At 44.9% G+C, this 21,262-nt stretch overlaps 1 protein-coding gene across 1 annotated transcript in view; it reads right to left on the reverse strand.

The window, feature by feature from the left end:
- The window catches only part of RSU1 (Ras suppressor protein 1), a 184,177-nt gene that overhangs the window by 108,557 nt on the left and 54,358 nt on the right, over window positions 1–21,262 (reverse strand). Inside the window, exons 4-7 of the mRNA XM_073334125.2 lie at window positions 16,167–16,287; window positions 7,680–7,798; window positions 5,083–5,165; window positions 4,708–4,822 (exon numbers count right to left, since the gene is read on the reverse strand). Of these exons, the coding sequence (XP_073190226.1) occupies window positions 4,708–4,822; window positions 5,083–5,165; window positions 7,680–7,798; window positions 16,167–16,287 (438 nt within the window). The remainder of the gene's footprint in view (window positions 1–4,707; window positions 4,823–5,082; window positions 5,166–7,679; window positions 7,799–16,166; window positions 16,288–21,262) is intronic.

The raw sequence follows: 21,262 nt of genomic DNA on the forward strand, positions 1-21,262 counted from the left end.
ATGTGGTCTGGTACCCTGACTACCAGGGCCAGATCATGCTTGTTGGAGATGTAGACAGACTCCAACCATGCCTGCAGCGGCCAGAGGTGATGGACCATGTAAATACAGGCAGCCATGTGGCCTAGCAACCTTAGACAAGTGCAGGCGCTGGCCCCTTACATGGGACATTATGTCCGACGTGGCTCGGAAACAAGCCTCCAGAAGGAATGCCCTGGCCCACGAGGAATCAAGGCTCACCCCGATGAACTTTTCCATTGCCCTGGTATGGGGGTAGATTTCCTTTTCATTCACTAACAGGCCCAGGTCAGGACATGTAGAATGCACCAGATTGAGGCTGCTCTGCACTTGATTCCGCGATCTGCCTTTGATGAGCCAATCGTCAAGATAAAGATAGACCTGGACTCCCTGATGCCTCAGGTAAGTGGCTACTGGGGCCATACATTTTGTATATACCCGCGGGGCTGGGGAGAGGCCAAAGGAAAGCGCAGTGAACTGGAAATAGTGCTGGCCCACCATAAAATGAAGGAACCGTCTGTGTCCTTGTAAAATAGAGATATGGAAATAAGCCTCTTTCAAGTCCACGTACCAGTTTCCCGGATGGAAGGAAGGGATGATGGAGGCCAGTGAAACCATGCGAAACTTCAACTTCTTGAGGTACTTCTTGAGTTGTTCAGGTCCAGAATGGGTCTTAGGCCCTCTTTTACTTTTGGAATCAGGAAATAGAGGGAGCAGAAACTTTTCCCCCTCATTTCCTGAGGGACCTCCTCCACCTCCCACAGTTGTAGGAGGTTGTCTACCTCCTGAACGAGGAGTTGCTCGTGAGAAGAGTCCCTGAAGAGGGACAGGGAAGAGAGGTGGGGGGAGGGGAAGAACTGAAGGGTGTGGCCCCGGGACAATCTCTAGCTCCCAGTGGTCCGAGGTGACTCTCGACCAGGCCAAAGGGTAGGGATGGAGACAACTGAGGAAAAGATGGGGCGGATCCAAGGAGGTGACTGGGGTGCCGCTCTTGAGTGTGAGCCCAAAACACCTGCTTCTTGCCCAGTGGTGGTTCACCAAGCCAAGTTGTGCAGGTGAACAGGAGGAGGAAGGGTGGCGGCAACTAAAACTCTTCTCCTCGTAGAGCCCTGCCACAGCTGCCAAGACCTTGGCAGTGGGGGCAGCCAGAATTGCTTCCTTGCTGACCGAGGAGTATGCATCCTCAGGGGAGCAGAGGGTGGTCCAAGTGTCCTTCAGACCGTGTGGCCTCATGTCGGTCTGTTCCAAAAACAGCCCAACTCCACCAAATGGGAGATCTTGTATCGAGAAGTGCATCTCCTGGGATAGGACTGAGGTCTGAAGCCAGGAACTGCGCCTCATGACCACCCTGGCCGCAGAATCAGCCTTATCCCAGGTCATCTGGAGGGAGCACCCAGCCGCTGCAGTACCCTCCTCAACAAGGGTCCTGAACTCTTTGGCCACCTCCTAGGGCATGGAGTCCTTAAACTTGTGGAGCCTGGTGGTTCATGACTCGGAATTGGGAGACTGGCTGTGGAATAAATTTTGCTTCTGAAAAAGGTCCAGTCTCTTGGCCTTCGTATTTTTGAGGGTGGAACTAGCATTCCCTTGCTTGTCCTTTTCGTTGGCTGCTGACACAACCAATGACCTCGGGGGGGGGGGGGGGGGGAGGAGAGATAATTGTTCGAACTCTGTGGCAGGGACAAAAATACACACACACACACTTTTTCCTCAGCCTTCTTGGAAATGGGCGGGATGGAGGATGGGGTTTGCCACATGGCTTTGGCAATGTTCAGGACCCCTTCATGCACCAGGAGTGCAACACGTGCTGGGGTGGATGCAGAGAGCACATTGAACGAAGTGTCTGATTGCTCCACCGTCTCTTCTGCCTCTTGACCTAAGTTAGTCTCCACCCTTTGGAGCAGGGCTTGGTGCTCGTTAAAGTAGTCTGGTGGCCTAGTATGGGAGGGCCCCGCCACTGCCTTCTCTGGAGAGGAGGAGAATGACCCAGGGCATCATCCTCTGCAGGGGAAGGGGGCCTTGAGGTGGGCACCTGTTCTTCCATCTCAGCGCCCGCCAACGCTTCATGCACCAAGCCCGGTGCTGCCGGTGCCAATTGGAACTTGTCCAATGTGGCGACTGACAATTGGTGAGATGGGGGCATCAGCATAACCAGCACACCCCCAGCATTCCGGTAAGGCCATTGCGCTGGCCACTGGCCCTGCTGCCAGGTTGGCATCGTTGAGGTGGATGTAACCTCAGGAGCCCAGTCACGACAGTGCTGTCTCGGCAAGGGGCTGAACTCCCTCTCCGTGCTGAAGAAATCCTCCTCCGGTGACCAGAGCAGGACCGTCCACACCTGAGTCCTGTAGCTTACTGTCGCCGTGGGTGACCAGTGCCTCGAATAGTCAGACCGGTGCTGGGAGCAGGGGGAACAGTGCCGTGTTGGGGAGCATCCCTGAGGTCTCTGTGATGGTGCTCGTTGGAGCAAATATGACCGGTGACGACTATACGGCGACCTGCACCTCTCTCTGGGCGAGACTCGGCACGAGGGCGGAGACCGGGAGTGCGGTACCAGTGATCTGTGGTGGCTGAACCGGTGACCTCAACTGATGCGGAGACCAAGGGCATGGGAAGAAAGGGCTCTGCTTTCGCTCCGTAGACCAGTGGTGCTCACTCGCCTTCTAGGAAGCCCTCACAGCTAGCTTGCCCTCATAGGGAGGTTTTGCCAGGTCCATCACTGCATGCAGTACCAGCTGCAGTGGGAGAGTCCTTTGCTTTCTGGGCACTGGGAGCTGAGATGGTGTTGACTGTGCCATTAGTCTGGGTCCCCTACTGCTCCCCAGAGTCAGTGGAGGATCCCTTAGGGGGTAAGAGGTCCCCTTGGAGACATTCCCCCTTGCAGCTCTGGCGTGGGCAGGCAGCCTGAGCAGGGTTCTTTACCTTATGCCCCTTGGTCCAACTTGCTCAGTGCCGGGTCCCTCTTCTTGGGTACCAGCGAAGGGGATCAGTGCCGGGTAGAACCCAGTGCCGGGCTGCACTGCGCACTGAAGCCGAAGTGCTGGGTGTTGCGTCCGGCTGTGCAAAGAGCGGCCTCCAGGAGGAGGGCCCTCAAATTAATATCATGTTCTTTCTGTGTCCTGAGTCCAAAGGTCTTACAGATGCAACACTTTTCTTTAATGTGGGATTCCCCCAGGCACTTCAGATAGCTACCAACCGGGTCCGCTAACAGGCATAGGCCCATTACAGTTAGCGCGGAGACCAGGGCATGCCCTGCCTTGGGCAAAGTCCCTGTTGGGACACTGACTAATTACAGTACTTAACAGCTACTTACTAACTAAACTGCAATAAAAACCAACTATTTACAGCTGAATCACCAAAGTTCGAAGAGTCAAGTAAATGCTCACCACTTGCAAAGCAAAGGAGAGGTGTGCTCTGACCAACCACCATGAGCAGTAAGAAGGAACTGGGAAGGTACAGGGCCAGCGGCACCCGATATAACTACACGAGTGTGGCACTCAAAGGGGTGCCACAGCCGACCCTCCAGATACCGCTAAGGCAAAAGTCTGAGAACTGTACGTGGGTGCATGCACACCTAGAATGGAGTCTACATGAGCAAGCACTCGAAGACGATGACCAGACGCTTTTCCTATGGCTTTAAGACAAAGCTTACTGACATGTGTAAACTAAGATGTGGATTTAGATTAGAATACCATTTTTTTTAATATATCTATTACACAGATTACACACACACACGTGAAGCGAGAGAATGTGTATACACACGAGAGTGTGTTCGCGCATGCGTGTGTGTCAGCAGCAATTAGTTGGATAGGAGTTGGTAGAGACAAGGACACAAAATTCAGAAGGAGAGCAACCGATAACTGATCCTGCTGCATATTTATACCAAAAGACATATTTAAAGGGTATCATAAAACACACTAACCCAAATGGAGATTTTGTGAAAACGGGCACTGAAGTCAATGCCCAGAACGCAAAATGCACTAGTGCAACGCAAATGTGCCACCCACACCCAGAGTTTTTAGTTTCTAATGAAGACCATTACCTTTTGGTTAAAGAAAATTAAGTTACTAGTGATAATGGCAGAAATCACAAATCCATATTTCATCTGCTGGTTCAATTGTTTAGATGGAAAGTTGTCAGATCAGCAAAAAAATAAAGGTGACATAAAAATGTAGACTTAAAAAAACAAAACAAACCAAAAACAAAACAAAAAAAAAACTTAGTAAGATAAGGCTTTTGTTGACCAAACTTCCATTTCTACAGAAACAGGCTCAAGAAAGCCACTTCTATACGAGCACTGAAAATTCAAAATTTCTGTTTTGCTGACTATAGCAATGATTTCAACGCAACCAGTTCCAGACAATTAAAATACGTCTTTAAAAGAAATTATGAAAGCAGAATGCGGTATGCAAATTTTGCAATCTGACTAATACACAGGTCATATATAATATGGGAACAAGTAATGCAGCCAAATGTGCAACATGACAAACACGAGCCCTTCCTCTCCCAAACACACACACACACCGAGAGAAAGTGAGTGTGTGTATCTGGGGGAACAAACAGATAGCAGCAGCAGCGATAGCCTCAGCAAAGACTATTTCTTGGAGATCAACGGATGGTTTAGGTTATCAACAGGAAGCACATTGTGTCAATCATTATTACTCAAAACAACAAAACCATCTACCATCTCACCTAGTTCTGGGGGCAGCACAGTAAGACGGTTTCCCTGGATATGAAGTTCCTTAAGCTGAGTGAGTTCACCAATTTCTTTAGGCAGTGATATCAGGTCATTGTCCCTAAGGCTCAGCTAAAAGAAAATATAAAGTTGTCAGAACAATGTTCAGCTAAAATAAAGCAGCCTAAAAGAGAACACTTACTCTCTGCCCACCCCTTGCCCCCCAACACTCAATTCTTCCAATTTATTTACAAGATAAACAAGAAACAGTAACAGGTGTAGTGGTTATTCCTGAAAAACAAACCCTACTACTTCTCAAATTGCCTAGATTCTACTACTACAAGGGCTGCGAAAGTGAATTGATTTTCCAAGAATTTAGATAAATTACTTACTATCTGCAACTTTGTGAGCTTCCCAATATCTGGCGGCAGGATTTCAAAATCGTTGTCACTTAGATAGAGTGCACGCAGGGTGGCTGCAAATTAAACAGCAATATATAAACAGGGTGGCGTATAGCCCAACCATTTGAGGTCGGATCAATAAGAGAGTCAGGTTTGATTAATAACCCTGACTTGGTGAAAAGCCTTTGACATACTCAGGGCTCACAATAATAACAAGCAGGTCAAACTTAGATTTACTGCCTTATTGTATTGTTGGTGTGTTCAGGAAAACATCTATTTCCAAAAGGACTGACACAATTAACAATTTCTACAATAGACTCTGGCAGGTTCTGGCACATAGTTTCAATGCTCAGCTGTCAGAAGGAGCAATTACTCTTTATTACATCTGATTCCTAGTTATTACTTAATGTACATAAGAAAAGCTGTGTTTCGAATGAATTTACACCTATATTTAACTACATGCAGCTCTGTGGAAAGATCTTAAAACAGGATAGTAGAACAAACAACTGAGTTCAAATCAAATCATTTATATTTTCATAGGTAGTGTCTCTCTCTCTGCAGGAGAGTGAGTTTGTGTGTGTATGGGGGTGGGGGGGGGATGTGAGAAAACCTGGATTTGTGCTGGAAATGGCCCACCTTAATTATGCACATTGTAGGGACAATGGTCACTTTGGATGAGCTATTACCAGCAGGATAGTGAGTTTGTGTGTGTGGTTTTTGGGAGGGGGGTGAGGGGGTGAGAGAACCTGGATTTGTGCAGGAAATGGCCCAACTTTATTATCATGCACATTGTGTAAAGAGTTGTCACTTTGGACGGACTATCACCAGCAGGAGAGTGAATTTGTGTGGGGGGGGGTGGAGGGTGAGAAAACCTGGATTTGTGCTGGAAATGGCCCAACCTGATGATCACTTTAGATAAGCTATTACCAGCTGGACAATGGGGTGGGAGGAGGTATTTTTTCATATTCTCTGTGTATATATAAAGTCTGCTGCAGTTTCCACGGCATACATCTGATGAAGTGAGCTGTAGCTCACGAAAGCTCATGCTCAAATAAATTGGTTAGTCTCTAAGGTGCCACAAGTACTCCTTTTCTTTTTGCGAATACAGACTAACACGGCTGTTACAGACTAACATGGCTTTTTAACCTATGTTAAAAAGAATATTAAGGTTGCAAAGTCAAACACGCAAAAGTTAAGAACACCAGAGTAAAGATTGCCTGGGTAATCGTAATTGAGCCTCTTTCTGTGCATGCATTAATGATTCAGTCTTTAACTACATGATCACATACTATTTCTTCTACCTCGCCTCATTCAGTGCACACAAAGGATGGAACTCTGGGAATGAATCAGGGTTGCGTAGTGAAAGAAGCTGCTGTCTGTAGGACCCTGGCCTCATTTGTTGCAGAAGTTGGAAGGTGTCTAGTGAACGAGGTAAGGGATTGCAAAAAGAAAAAAGTTGAATGTTGCCCTGGGGAACTAGATTCTATCCGTGCCTCCACTACAGAGTTCCTATCTGTTGCTGGGCAAGTCACATAAACCAGTGTTCACAGTTGGCCACTAATTAATTCTGTGTTCCGCATTTTCTGGGTGCCCTACTACAGATACTTAGGGCCAGATTTGCAAAAGGCCAAGTGTTCACAACTGTAACTGAAGTCGGTGAGAGGGGCACTGTGCTTTGAACATATAAGGTGCTGTAAAAATGCTAGGGACTCTGAAAAAAATCAGGCCTTAGATGTCTCAAGTCAGACACCCAAAAATCAGTAGACACTTGGGACTGTTTTTGCCTTAGTTTCTCAGTGCCTCAGATCCACAGCTATAAAATGGGGATAATACCACGTCCCTATCTCAGAAGAATATTCTAAAGCTAAATTCATTAATGTTTGATTAAGCACTCATAGTATGATCAGAGCACCATAGAAATGCCCTGGAGGAAATCAACAGTACTGTATTCAATGCAGTTTGGGGTGTGCAGTAACTAAGGCCTGGAGCCACACACTGAATGAGAATAAAAAGTAATATTGAATTCACTTAAAAGGCTGGAATCATATAGAAAAGACAGTATGTGATAACATAATTAAATACTATCACAATGGATATGCACAAGAAGGCTCAATTAAAGCTGCAAAAGCAATTGGAATTCTGAGATTTCATAACTTCCGAGTGTTTGACTTTGTAACCTTAACATGCTTTTAACATATATACAAACTATACACACACACACTTCTGGAAACTTGGTTGTGGTTTCTTTCAGATTGTCAACATGCCTCAAGGTGACATTCTTTATTGTGCCATGAGGCTTGTTAGCTTCTATTAAGTTTTAGTTAAGTATGTGGCTCAAGAAAATATTACCCTCAAGAAAGCTAAACATGCCATTACTAACCAAGTCCTTGCATGCCCAATAGTGTCAGGTGACTGTATATCAATGCTATGTATTGCTGAGCTATGTAGAAATATTCAAAAGGACCCAAGGAAGAAAAACATATATCTAAAAAATTCTATTGGAGTTGGGCTCTATCAAATAAATTTCACCAGCAGAAAGCAAAGCACCATTTTAGGAAGATTTATAGATTTTTTAAAAAGTTTCTTACTCAGATAGAAAAAGTTTCCAGACAGGGAATTTTCATTTAAGTTGTTATAAGTCAAGTCAAGAACCTCCAGAGCTGGTAAAGATCCAAATCCTCTAGGCAAGGTATTTAACCTGTTCATGCTGTTGATGGTGGAAAAACAAGATACACAGAACATATATTTATAATCATTTCACTAGTTAACCATAAAAAGAATGAAGGCATTAAGAGCTTTCCAAAAAAGAGGAGGCCACAATAATTTCTAGGTCAACCTTTTTAGGGCATAGTGCCAAAGCCCTCAACTCCCACTGGTTAATGGGATGGGAGCTGAGAGTGCTCAGCACATCATAGGATTGAGGCCCACAGACCATTATTTCCAAAATTCCCATGACTTTTCTTTTCACTGCTATCTCCTACCTTCACCCCTCCCTTAATTTCATCCTATCATTTTCCCTAATAAAGTTAGTTTCTTCTCACAATCAGTTAATTTTTTATTGCATTAAGGTATAATTATTCGGGTCACAAGGGTTGCATATTCATGGAGTTATCTAATTACCAGGTCTAGGCACCGTACCTTAAGCTGTACAGTCCAGCTAGATCAGTAAACTAAAGGCAGAGACCTACAGTTAATCCAAGGAGCACAGCAGATCCAGGACCTATTGATCTAAGATAGCCATAGAGCCACTGAGGAAGGAGGAAGACAGACAGACTTTACCACTCTTCAGTAATAGAGATGCTTTGGGGGTGGTGGGATGGAGTGGATACATTCAACACAATGCAGCAAAGAATGACCATGAACAGTGGGTTGAGAAGGGTTACTTATGGATGAGAATTTCAAACAGAACTGTTATACAATGGGGAAAATGAGTGATATGGCAGGGAAGTCATAAGGGGAGGCGGGGGAGAGACTGAATTTTCAGTCAACAAGATCTTCCAACCAGCTCTCAGTACAGTAGTGGAAAATGACAATGTATTTAATGTCACTGTCTTATTTTCTCTCACACACACACAAAATACATTACATCATCATCAAGGTTGAAAATTCAACCACTCAAAAGCTAGGAAATGCCAGAATTAAAGTAATCTGTGCAATAATCTTTAATTACATGATCACTTGATTACATTCTACTTTTTCCACATGATCACATACTACTTTTTCCACCTGTTCCTCATTCAATGCCCAGAATAGACAGTGCCCAGTTAATAATCAGCGAGTCAATACTTTGTTTTCTCCTCATTGGTCAATGTGCGGCCCCAGGCTTTATTTACTGCACGCTTTTCAAACACTGCTCTGAAGACAGATTTATTCATTTCCTTTCCTACAAAGCTCATCATTATAATACCTGAGTGCTTCACAAACATTAATGAATTTATTTTCATAATTACCTCATTCTACGGAAAGGGAGCTGAGGCACAGAGAATAAGATCAAAGGTGTCTGTTAATTCGGATGCCCAAGTTGAGACAATGAGGATCTAAGTTTTCAAAGTACTTAGCATTATATAGCACTTAATATGTTCAAAGCACAGCTCCCATGGAGTTTAACTATCAGAAATACTGAGCACTCACAGCTGTAATCAGACCCCAGGGTCTTAAGTTTGACACCCAAAAATGAGGAACAGATGCTGAGAAAAGTTTAATGAAGTGACTTGCTAAGCATCACATAGGAACTCTATGGTACAGAAAGGGACAGAATCGAATTTTTCAGAATAGCATTCAACTTCCTTAACCATCAGACTATCCTTTCTCTTCCTGCAACCCCCTACCTCATTCACTATACACCTTCCGACTTCTACAACAACCTCCTTCACTAGAGGACCCTGATTCATTCCCAAAGAAGATCTACCCCGTGCACTGAATGAGGGGAGGTCCTGTGGAAAAAAACAGTATGATCATAAAATTAAAGACTATCCTAATGCATACACATGAAGGTGCTGAATTAAGGTTGCACAGGCAACCTTAAGTCTTGCATTTCCTAATTTTTTTTTTATGCTTGACTTTGCAACCTTAATAAATGTTCTTTATTAAACACACACAAAAAGCAAACTGGAAAAAAAATTCCAGTATGTGGCATCACATTGACATTCACACAGGTCATTAGCTGGGTTAGAACCTTTAGAGCTACCACACAGACCTCTCGCTTTTGATCTAACAGTACCAGCATATTTCTCCCCTGCTCTCAATCCCAGTCTATTTCCTTCTTCTCCCTGGTCCAACTCTTGTCCTCTCTGCATCTGAGTCAGTCTGCTTTCTCCTCCATGCTGCCTGTGCGTTAGCAGTGTGTCACAGAACACAGGAGAGGGAGGTTTCTGGGCTCTCTGTTCTGGAGAATGTGTAGAGATGGCTTGTCCACAGTCTGGTCACATCCAGGAGCTGTAGGGCTGCAGCATATCCAATGTGCATGGAACCTGGTAGCAGCTAAGCTCTATAAAAGTAACTATGGAACATGTAAAAAGTAAGATTTTTCAAAACATTTTTAACTTGGTCAAATGTGGGTGGATTTTCACAGGAAAAGACAAAAGCACATTTGACACACAGGCCATTCCCTGCCTAATTTCAACTTCCAGCATCAGATCACTAGAGCTTTTCAAAAGAAAGGACTGCCAGATTTTAACATTGGCAAAAATGTATTTTTCCTTAAACTTATTCTCAGAAGTGACTAGACTGTTTTGGCCAACACCCACCCTGAAAATGTTATGAAGTATGGCAAAGTTAAACAACTGAAAGCAGGGTCTTATAATAGGAAGTGTCACACAACCTTAAGAATAGACAGTGCTAATTGCCCTGCCTTAAAAAAATATAAAAAAGCATCCGTGCTGGACAGCTAACCAAAAGAACCAGGACAAGGAGGGTCTGGAATAATAATAATTAAAAAAAACGGGGGAGTGGGGGGACTGTTTAATGCAACAGATCAAGGAGAAAACTCCAAAGTATGAGGTTAGGGTTTGAGAGTATTCATGGAGTTCATTACAGAAGGAGCTAAAGCTGCTCTCACATCTAAAATGAAACAAAGCAACCTGGAATAGAGTGGAGATTGGATCACATGGTATCAAATTGGGGCTACTCAAATCCTCAGGGTCAGAGTGAGTTTTTGTAAAAAGGCATGTCTGGAGACCTGACTCAATTATACAAAAAAAACCCCTGTATTAAACGATGTAGCTCAAGCTACAGTTATTTGTAGGAGACTTTAAGAATTAGGACTGAAATTTTAGATATTCCATTGAATAATGTGGTGAAATCTTCTGATGAGCAGCAGACCCATCAAAAGCTGCTGTGCAGTGCATGCAAAGTGAGTCCCCCTCCACATAAGTGACACCCAATACACCTGTAAAGTGTACAATGACACACGATATACTAAGACTGAGTAATCCTGTCAAGATCCCTGGAAGAAGTCACAGCTAGACTTGCTTCAAGACCCTCTCCCCCCCACATCACCAGCAATCAAATTCTTCAAACATCAATGGATTTTTTTTTCTCAGAGCGCTCCTGTTAGGTAGGTAAGCATCGTCATCTCATTTTATAGCTAGCTTAAAAGCTGCCAGCAATTGTTGGAGCACATTTTTTTTTTTTTTCCTGGAGATTATTTCAGTTCATGATCAAGGGCCACAGAGAACAAGAGTAGGTGTATCAGCCTGGGAGTTGGTACTTGGAAACACATAGCATTCAACCTACCAGGTACACCAGTCAACATACCAGAGCTGTTTGTATTTCCCTCTCTTTGAAAAGTCTTCTCTTTTGTTGGCATCCAGTTGCACAGCTTTATTAATGTGCACATGGATAAAGAAGCAGCTCTATGCTCAAGTTATTTACATATTTGTTCTGATGCATGTATGAATTGATCAGAGTTCTGTTTTATTCCCTTGAATAAAGCAGTGGGGGGGCGGGAGAGGAGAATACACCATGTTTGTGTAACTTAGAGTAGGCCCCATGTGGAATGCTATTCAAGGACACAGGCAGCTATGAATCCAGGACACATGATTAGCTTGTAGCAGCAGCAAGAGTTTCTTAAAATGTAGTTTACAGTTCTCTTTATTTCAGTATTATAGTTCACTCACTTTATGTCTGTGAGTGCTGCTGTAGCACCAGAATTCCTGTGTGACCATGGGCAAATCACTTAAGTCTCAATTCTACAAAGATTTACATGCTTAATTTTAAATACAAGAACAGACTGACCCACTGGCACTACGTAAGTGCTTAAAGTTACGCTCCAGTAGAACTCTCTCCAGAATCAAGGCCTTGATCTTACTATGCCTCACCTCCCCATCTATGAAATGAGAATACATCCTCTCCCACCCTTTGTCTTGTTTACATCAACTAAGTTTTTTGCAACAGAGACAGTGGTGTACTATAAGTAGGGCTCCATGTCTGTCACGGAGATTGCAGAAGTCATGGATTCTGTGACTTCCACCGCCCGAGCAGCGGCCGGCCCCGGGGACCGCCCGAGCAGCGGCCGGCCCCGGGGACCGCCCGAGCAGCGGCCGGCCCCGGGGACCGCCCGAGCAGCGGCCGGCCCCGGGGACCGCCCGAGCAGCGGCCGGCCCCGGGGACCGCCCGAGCAGCGGCCGGCCCCGGGGACCGCCCGAGCAGCGGCCGGCCCCGGGGACCGCCCGAGCAGCGGCCGGCCCCGGGGACCGCCCGAGCAGCGGCCGGCCCCGGGGACCGCCCGAGCAGCGGCCGGCCCCGGGGACCGCCCGAGCAGCGGCCGGCCCCGGGGACCGCCCGAGCAGCGGCCGGCCCCGGGGACCGCCCGAGCAGCGGCCGGCCCCGGGGACCGCCCGAGCAGCGGCCGGCCCCGGGGACCACCATCCACCCTAAGATTCCATCAGGGGTATTTATGGTATAAGTCATGGACAGGTCACGAGCCGTTATTTTTTGTTTCTTGCCCATGACCTGTCCATGACTTTTACTAAAAATACCCATGATTAAATCGTAGTGTTAACTATAAGTAGTGACACCACATAGTACAGTGGGTCACTGAGCTAAGAGAAGGCCCTCTAGATGTTACTGTAATTCTACTGGTTAGGAGCAGGGAAGGAGTATCCTTCGCTGTAGCTGTGGGAGGTTGCTGTAATACAGGTTTAATGCTCCTGGATTGTTTGGGTAATGGAGCCTCTGTTGCACCATGAACACTGCTATTTCTGTTCTTGATCTAAAAAGTTATAGAAATCACTAGCACATCAAAACACCCGCCCAGTGCTGAGGGAGCATTACAGTTCCTTCACAACCACTAGTGCCTGTTGCTGTGCCCTCCCCACCTCACTAGCACCACTGATGGCAGCCTCTCCCTCAGACAAGTACTGTTGCTCCCTGCCTCTTTCCAGACCCTGGCAACACAAGCCTGAGGGTTCCAGATACCCTCTGTCCTGCAGGAGGGGGGCACACTGGAACACATGCTTTCAGCTGGTGATCTCAGGTGGTGATTATTTTCTTAGACACGCTTTTATCCAGCACAAATCCAGGTACCAGGCTGGATGCCAGCTGCATGCCTGGGCCCTATTGTTCCAAGTTGTATAGGGGGAGGAGAGGTAAACTTACCACTCTAGCCCAGCAGTTACTCATTCTTACCCCTCTTGCCCCCTTTCCTCCCCAAAAAATAGTTTCTTCCTGATCAAGACTTCCTCTGACACCCACATCTTGAATACTGTGTGCAGATGTGGTCACCCCATCTCAAAAAAAAAAAAAAAAGATATATTGGAATTGGAAAAGGTTCAGAAAAGAGCAACAAAAATGATTAGGGATATGGAACGGCTTCCACAGGAGGAGAGATGAATAATACTGGGACTTTTCAGCTTGGAAAAGAGACGGCTAAGGGGAGATATGATTGAGGTCTATAAAATCATGACTGGTGTAGAGAAAGTAGATAAGGAAGTGTTTACTATTTCTCATAACACAAAAACTAGGGGTCACCAAATGAAATTAATAGGCAGCAGGTTTATAACAAATGAAAAGTATTTCTTCACAAAATGCAGTCAACGTGTGCAACTCCTTGCCAGAGGAGGCCAAGATCATAACCGGGTTAAAAAAAGAACTAGATAAATTCATGGAGGATAGATCCATCAATGGCTATTAGCCAGGATAGGCAGGAATGGTGTCCATACCCTCTGTTTGCCAGAAGCTGGGAATAAGCAACAGGGGATGGATCACTTGATGATTACCTGGTTCTGTTCATTCCCTCTGGGGCATCTGGCACTGGCAACTGTCGGAAGACAGGATACTGGGCTAGATAGACCTTTGGTCTGACCCAGTAAGGCCATTCGTATGTATGCTCTCTGCCTCCACTGCCATTCCACATAGATGTTGAAAAGTGGCCAGTGGCTGATATTTTTCATGCAATGAATATAGCCTTGCGCAGCCAAATATTTGTAAACAAACAGCAAGCAGAGGCAGTGGATATACAAAGTTAATTTGCCAATTTTATTGCTCTGTGTGAATGAATATTTTTGACTGTGGGTGTGGCCCATGAGTGACAGTTGACCTGATGTGGCCAGGCTCTGAAGATCACAAAAACCCATCCCTAAGAAAAAGAGAAAATAGCAACACAAGGAGCACTAGGATGTTGTATTCAGATTTTTTTTAAACCACTTGGCGAAGAAAAGCAGGTGGGAAAATATACAGAAGACCTCAGAAGAATGAAAGTTGACCTTGGAAGCTGGAGTACTTTACCCAAAGTGATCTGAGTATTTGCTGGAGAAGTGTAGAGTATGAATTGTTCAGCTGCCCTGTGGGCTGCTACAAAAAAGTTTAGCTATAAAGGAATAAATCACATTCCCAAGGTGGGGTCTTCTTTTGATGTGGTTTATTTTTTTAAAATCTCTCTCAGCAGCAGCCACTAATGGACTGATCCAACTCCTGAGATCAAAACCTTTCCAGTAGCTTTAATGGGAAATGGACCTTGAAGGAATTTACCAGTTTTAAGGGGGACATCAGTTATGTTGTAATACTTAAAATATGTGAGGCACCCAGATGCCATGGCATTGGACTCCCTTAAGTTGTATATTAGAAGTAGAATGTTACACTACGAAGTTAACATAGAAGGCAGCCTTTGGTTTACCATTTGCAAGACTAAGGATATTCCTCAGCAAGAATGCCAATTCACAACACTCGTTCACTCCTACCCCTAAAAACAACACTAATGGAAGAAATTCAGGGAAGTAGTATATTGGTTACAACCAAGCACAATCAACTTGTTACTGGCTTCATCATATGTAGAAAGCATTCAACTATTTCCCCCAGTAATGATGCAGCACTACACCTTGAGGTGTATCCCTCGTCAAAATATGTGCGCGCGCACATAGAATGTTGGAGTGTTACTTTCCCAGGCAAATGTGTTAATTATCCAGTCTCATTGTTAAATCCAAGCCAATGGAGGCTGCCAAGAATCAAAGCATATTCCACTGTGCTAGACAACCAGAGACCAAATAAGAACCAAAAGTTCTTTATCGAGGAGACAATACCAAAAAAATATTTATATCACTGCAGCCAACAACGGAGTTCAATTATCAATCTCTTACGGAGTTATCCAACTCAGAGAATATGCAGCCTGTTAGCTAAAGTCTATTTGGATTTAAGTAACAGCGCGTACATATCCTTTCCCTCTGACTTAAGTTGTTTATAGGTCTGAGTTTGTAATATAAAAATTCATTCATACAGGGAGAAAGCTGTAAATATAAAATTGCACCCACAAAATAGGAAACATACCAAATACAACTACAATACGGTTTCATAAAAAGGTCCATCTCCCTACTGTAGGTTTAGTTTTATCATCATATTTCTTGCAGAAACTCCATTAAAAAAAAGTAGTTGTAATGGTGGTTAAGCAGAAAGGAACCACCAACTGTATTAGATAGAAATATGTTTGAGAACTGTTAAAGGGGGTGACCTCTAAAGGATGCTTCCATTCTATGAACGCTTATCCTTTTAGGCTTTCAACAGAAATCCTTGTTGTATTAAGCCACTCTTAACCGGAACCGCAATTCCTTCATTACTCAATGGATACAAATCCCAGTTTCTAACTACCCAGATGGAAATCCTAAATAAAACTCAAACAATCTTTCAGAAGACAATTAATCTATGCTAAAGCATGAAGCAGATCCTAGATCTTTTATCATATAGTGACCACAGAACTCTCAGATTTAATAAAGATAGCAGGTAAGGGAACAATTTTGCACATGCATGAAATAGTATGTAACAGATTTAAAACTGAATTTAATAAGTGGATCATTATGGATTGCTACTGACAAACTAGACATCAATGTAATGTGAAAGATCATACACAAGTGTCTCTTCCTCAAACTGTTTCAAATTAAATACACACACAACTGGTGTTTTTCTAAGACACTTAATTTTTGGTTCAACTACAATGAAACCGTAATTTCAGAGCTATCCCAAGTGCCATAAAAATTGATCTTATTTACAAAACATGAAAGCTTTAAGTGCAAGATTCAATTACTGTTAACCACTAACAGTTTTTGCATTTTTTTTTTGGTGGTCATTTTTGCTTTACTGCTACGCACCCAAGGTTCAGGTGTTTGAGCTTCTGAAGGCTGCTAATCTGCGTAGGCAGCTCCTCAATCTGGTTGTTGAAAAAGTTAAGCACTTCTAAATTCTTCAGATCTGCAATGTTTGGTGGCACAGCTGTAAGGAAAAAAGTGCATTGCAAAATTAAAGATTCTCAGAGCAACAGCTTACTTGGATTGTAAACCCTTAGGGAAGGAACCATCTTTTTGTTCTGTTTGTCTGCACCTAGCACAAAATGGTCCTAGTCCAGGACTGGGGGATCCTAGGTGCCACCACAATACAAATGAAATAATTTCTACCCCATAAGAAATGCTGATGGCCAGTAGGGCTCTATCTGATGTCCATTTTCAAAGCCATTGCTGGCAGCACTCTGTCCTCTTAAAAAATGCCATTAGCATTTTAAAATACTGAAACACCATTAATAAGGTGGGGGCAAAAACACCATGACAAAATACTTATTCTGCTTACAGAACAGTAAGGAACCATGCCTTCCATTCGGTTTGCACAGCACCAAGCACACAGACAAGGCTCTCAGACATAACCTAAACTTTTGGATGGTTACATTAATATACATCAGAAAAATAGATAGTTCAGCCATCCAGACCTAAATGACAGTTTTATTTAAAGTCTTCTCTAGTAAAACTGAAACAAAAATCCATTCTGAGTGATGGTCCATTTCAGCCTGCTGTTTAAATAATCTAATATCTGAGTAGGCGTCCATTTAACATTCAACTAAAATCACAACAATTTAAGTTCAGCCTTAAATGATGAACTGTTCAGCCAAGACAGTTTCTGATTCACCTCCCATGAGTAAAGCGCTATGATCAATACATACAAAAAAGGTTACATCAGATTAGCAACAGATCAATGCATGGTTATCTAGAAATATGAAAAACCAACCCAGCAGCACGATATGAATAAGCCTTTGCAGATAAAAGGTTAAAAAGATGTACAGATTTAAATCTCTTTTCCAACAAAGAGAAACTTAAGCATGCAGTTAAAGTTTACATTAGAGCTGGAGAAAAAATGACAAATCATTTGCACTGAAGCTTGCAACTGTACCCACACTATTCACCTTGGTGCATAATGTTAACTTTGACAACAGCAGGAAAAGTAGAGGGAAGGTTTAAGTAATTATGAGCTTAAAAGAAAATCATGGCCTCGTGAATTTGATGGAATGAGGCAATACGCCCCTGCCTTAAAAACGAGCCCACAATATTTACACAGTAGAACATTACAGTAGGTCATTTACTAGACTTTAAACACAGTTACCGTGTTCACAACAATGGAATCTCTAACAAATATCCTAATTGCTCTGCATAAATATTACTCACTGCTCATGGCTATGTTCATGGGAGGACACATTTAGCAAACTGAATAAAAGGAATTAAGACAAATCTGAATATTTTTTAAAAAATCTCACGTTGTCATATGTTCTACAATAGCTGTGTGCACACAACTCCTGGGGGAATTCTGCGCCACTGTGCATGTGCACAATTTATGTCCCCCACAGATTTCCTTGCTTCCCTGCAAAAAAATGACTTTGCTTCCCTGGCAGAAAGGGAAGCCACAAGAGCGGTCATACGACCCTTCCCAGCAGTATGTTTTGGGTGCCCAGGGCAGCCAGCAGAGAGGTAAATCACTGTGGGGCAGGGGAAAGGACTGGGGAAGACCTGGCTGGTGGCTCCTATAGAATCATAGAATATCAGGGTTGGAAGGGACCTCAGGAGGTCATCTAGTCCAACCCCCTGCTCAAAAGCAGGACCAATCCCCAATTAAATCATCCCAGCCAGGGCTTTGTCAAGCCTGACCTTAAAAACTTCTAAGGAAGGAGATTCCACCACCTCCCTAGGTAACGCATTCCAGTGTTTCACCACCCTCCTAGTGAAAAAGTTTTTCCTAATATCCAACCTAAACCTCCCCCACTGCAACTTGAGACCATTACTCCTTGTCCTGTCCTCTTCTACCACTGAGAATAGTCTAGAACCATCCTCTCTGGAACCACCTCTCAGGTAGTTGAAAGCAGCTATCAAATCCCTCCTCATTCTTCTCTTCCGCAGACTAAACAATCCCAGTTCCCTCAGCCTCTCCTCATAAGTCACGTGTTCCAGACCCCTAATCATTTTTGTTGCCCTTCGCTGGACTCTCTCCAATTTATCCACATCCTTCTTGTAGTGTGGGGCCCAAAACTGGACACAGTACTCCAGATGAGGCCTCACCAATGTCGAATAGAGGGGGACGATCACGTCCCTCGATCTGCTTGCTATGCCCCTACTTATACATCCCAAAATGCCATTGGCCTTCTTGGCAACAAGGGCACACTGCTGACTCTCATCCAGCTTCTCGTCCACTGTCACCCCTAGGTCCTTTTCCGCAGAACTGCTGCCTAGCCATTCGGTCCCTAGTCTGTAGCTGTGCATTGGGTTCTTCCATCTTAAGTGCAGGACCCTGCACTTATCCTTATTGAACCTCATCAGATTTCTTTTGGCCCAATCCTCCAATTTGTCTTGGTCCCTCTGTATCCTATCCCTGCCCTCCGGCGTATCTACCACTCCTCCCAGTTTAGTATCATCCGCAAATTTGCTGAGAGTGCAATCCACACCATCCTCCAGATCATTTAACACCTATCCTTGTGCTGGGCTCAGCTGCTAGTTCTGGCTGGGCTGGGGAGGACGGGATTTCCTCTTCCCCTGCATGGCATCCGGGGTTGGGTCAGACCCATCCCCAGATTTCTCCCCCAGCTGAAGGAAGCTCTGCAAACTTCTCCCTCCACCCCCTCTTCCCACTTCCTGCGCCCATCACTCCTCAGCTTCAGGGGGAGGGATCCCCCATCTGCCCAACCCCCGTACTTGCAGACCCCCCCCCATCTAGACCCTCCCAACGAGCCTCACCCTCATCCCAGACTCAGAACCTCTTCCCCATGAGCCCCATTCCCCCTTCACCTGGACCACCCTAATGAGCCACCCGGACCCAGATCCCCACCCCACTGAGCCCCAACCAGCTGCACCTGGATCCCCACCCCACTAAGCCCCCCACAACCAGACCTTCCTGCCAAGCTCTGTGCCCCACCACACCCAGAACCCCACCCCCTGAGCCCCAACCATCTGGACCCCCCTTCAGAGTCCCATTACTGTTGCACCCAGAACACCCCCCCACACACAAGCCCCTGTGCATCCAGATCTCCCCCTGCACCCGGATCCCCCCCGAGCTTCCCGCACTCAGATTGCCCCAGACAGACCCATCTCAACTCACACCTGGATCCCCCCACACTAAACCCCTCCACTCTTGGATCCTGCCTTGTTGAGCCTGTCTGCCCACACCTGGTGCAGCTGGCACCAAGGGGCAGGCCCGGTCCTTGTGCTCTGTCAAGGCTGGGTTCAGCCACACCACTGAGTCTGTCCCGGGGGGGGGGGGGGGGGAGATGGGAAGAGAGGAAGAGCTGCAAAGTCTTCTCCCACCTCTCTGCAGCCATGCTCCCCAATGCCATGGTGGAGTCTCCACATTTATTGACAAATTTGAAGAATTTTAAAATGTGTGCAGAATTTTTAAATGTTTTGGCACAGAGTGCCCTCAGGAGTAGCGTGCATACGCATGCATGCACACACACACACCCCTTACCCCAGCTGTTGACATCAATGGGAATTATGCGTGTGTTTAAGTACAACAGGTATTTGCCTGTCTATACTTTGAAAGCATATGACAATTTTCCACATAACAGATTACTTAAATTTTTAGATATTTTATAATACAGGTGTTTTAAGCCTCAATATTGCACCAGAGGCATTATCATAGTTAATATCTCTTGCCATCACAGATTTACATGTAGTAAGTTATGATAGGTTGGCAAGTACATTGCTTTTGGTAATCAGCGGTATTAATGCTTAAAGATTGAAACCATTGTTTTCTAGTACTTCTGCTTCCCAATTTAGCCACAAATCAAGAGTAATGCAGACAGAATGCAACCCCCTGCACCGCTGATGCAATTAAATCTTGGTCTGAAAGTACTGACCGTTTTGACAGGATGAGAGATTATTTCACTCTCCTAGATAAATCAGTCCAATTTAACACCACAAATTATGCTAAAGGTGATACAGGGCTAGTTATATGGACACAGAAACAGTATTGCCACACAGGATACTAAGCTTCTTACAGCCACTGGAGCTGTATGACATCAATTCTATTCTACAAACTAGTTATCACTGAAAAGGTATCACTGATGTAACCACCCAATGCTTCCAAAGAATCTATTTTCCAAAATTCCCTAAAGCATGTTAATCTTTTTTTTTTTTTTTTTTTAAATACCAGTTACCTACCTTTCTGTAACTGTTGTTCTTGGAGATGTGTTCCATACATCCATTCCACAAAAGGTGCGCATGCACCTTGTGCATAGTTGGAGATTTTTCCCTCAGCCATACCCATCGGGCCAGCATGAGCAACTCTGATGCCTCACACCACTGCATGCAGGTACACAGGGCCACACTGCTCCCAGCCACCCTCAGTTCCTTTATATTGGAAAGGCTCCAATATGGAAGGGAAGGAAGAGGGGTTGCGGAATGGGTATGTGTTGCACATGTTCAAAACCAAGAGTTTATCAAACTTTCTGTAACTGTCTTTTCTTAGAGTGATTGCACATGTCCATTCCACAGCAGGTGACAGGAGGGAGGAGGGATAGCTCAGTGGTTTGAGCATTGGCCTGCTAATCCCAGGGTTGAGAGTTCAATCCTTGAGGGGGCCATTTAGGGATCTGGGGCAACTATGGGGGATTGGTCCTGCTTTGAGCAGGGGGTTGGACTAGATGACCTCCTGAGGTCCCTTCCAACCCTGATATTCTATGATTCTATGACACAAGCAGTGTGAACTGGAAGTAGGTTCGGAATCTACTTGAACAGGGATTGTAGGACCACCCGCCCAAATCTGGCACTGTCTCTAGATTGATAAGAGAAAGCATAGTGAGAGGCAAACGTATGGACTAATGACCAGGTTGCTGTCTAGCAACCATTCAGTACAGGTAGATGAGCCAGAAAGGCAGCGGAAGTTAGCTGTGACCTGGCAACTTTCTTTGAAGGGGCAATATCAGCCAAGTCAGCTGCAT

Source organism: Lepidochelys kempii, chromosome 2, assembly GCF_965140285.1.
Source record: "Lepidochelys kempii isolate rLepKem1 chromosome 2, rLepKem1.hap1, whole genome shotgun sequence".
In the NCBI taxonomy this organism is placed as follows: Eukaryota; Metazoa; Chordata; order Testudines; family Cheloniidae; genus Lepidochelys; species Lepidochelys kempii.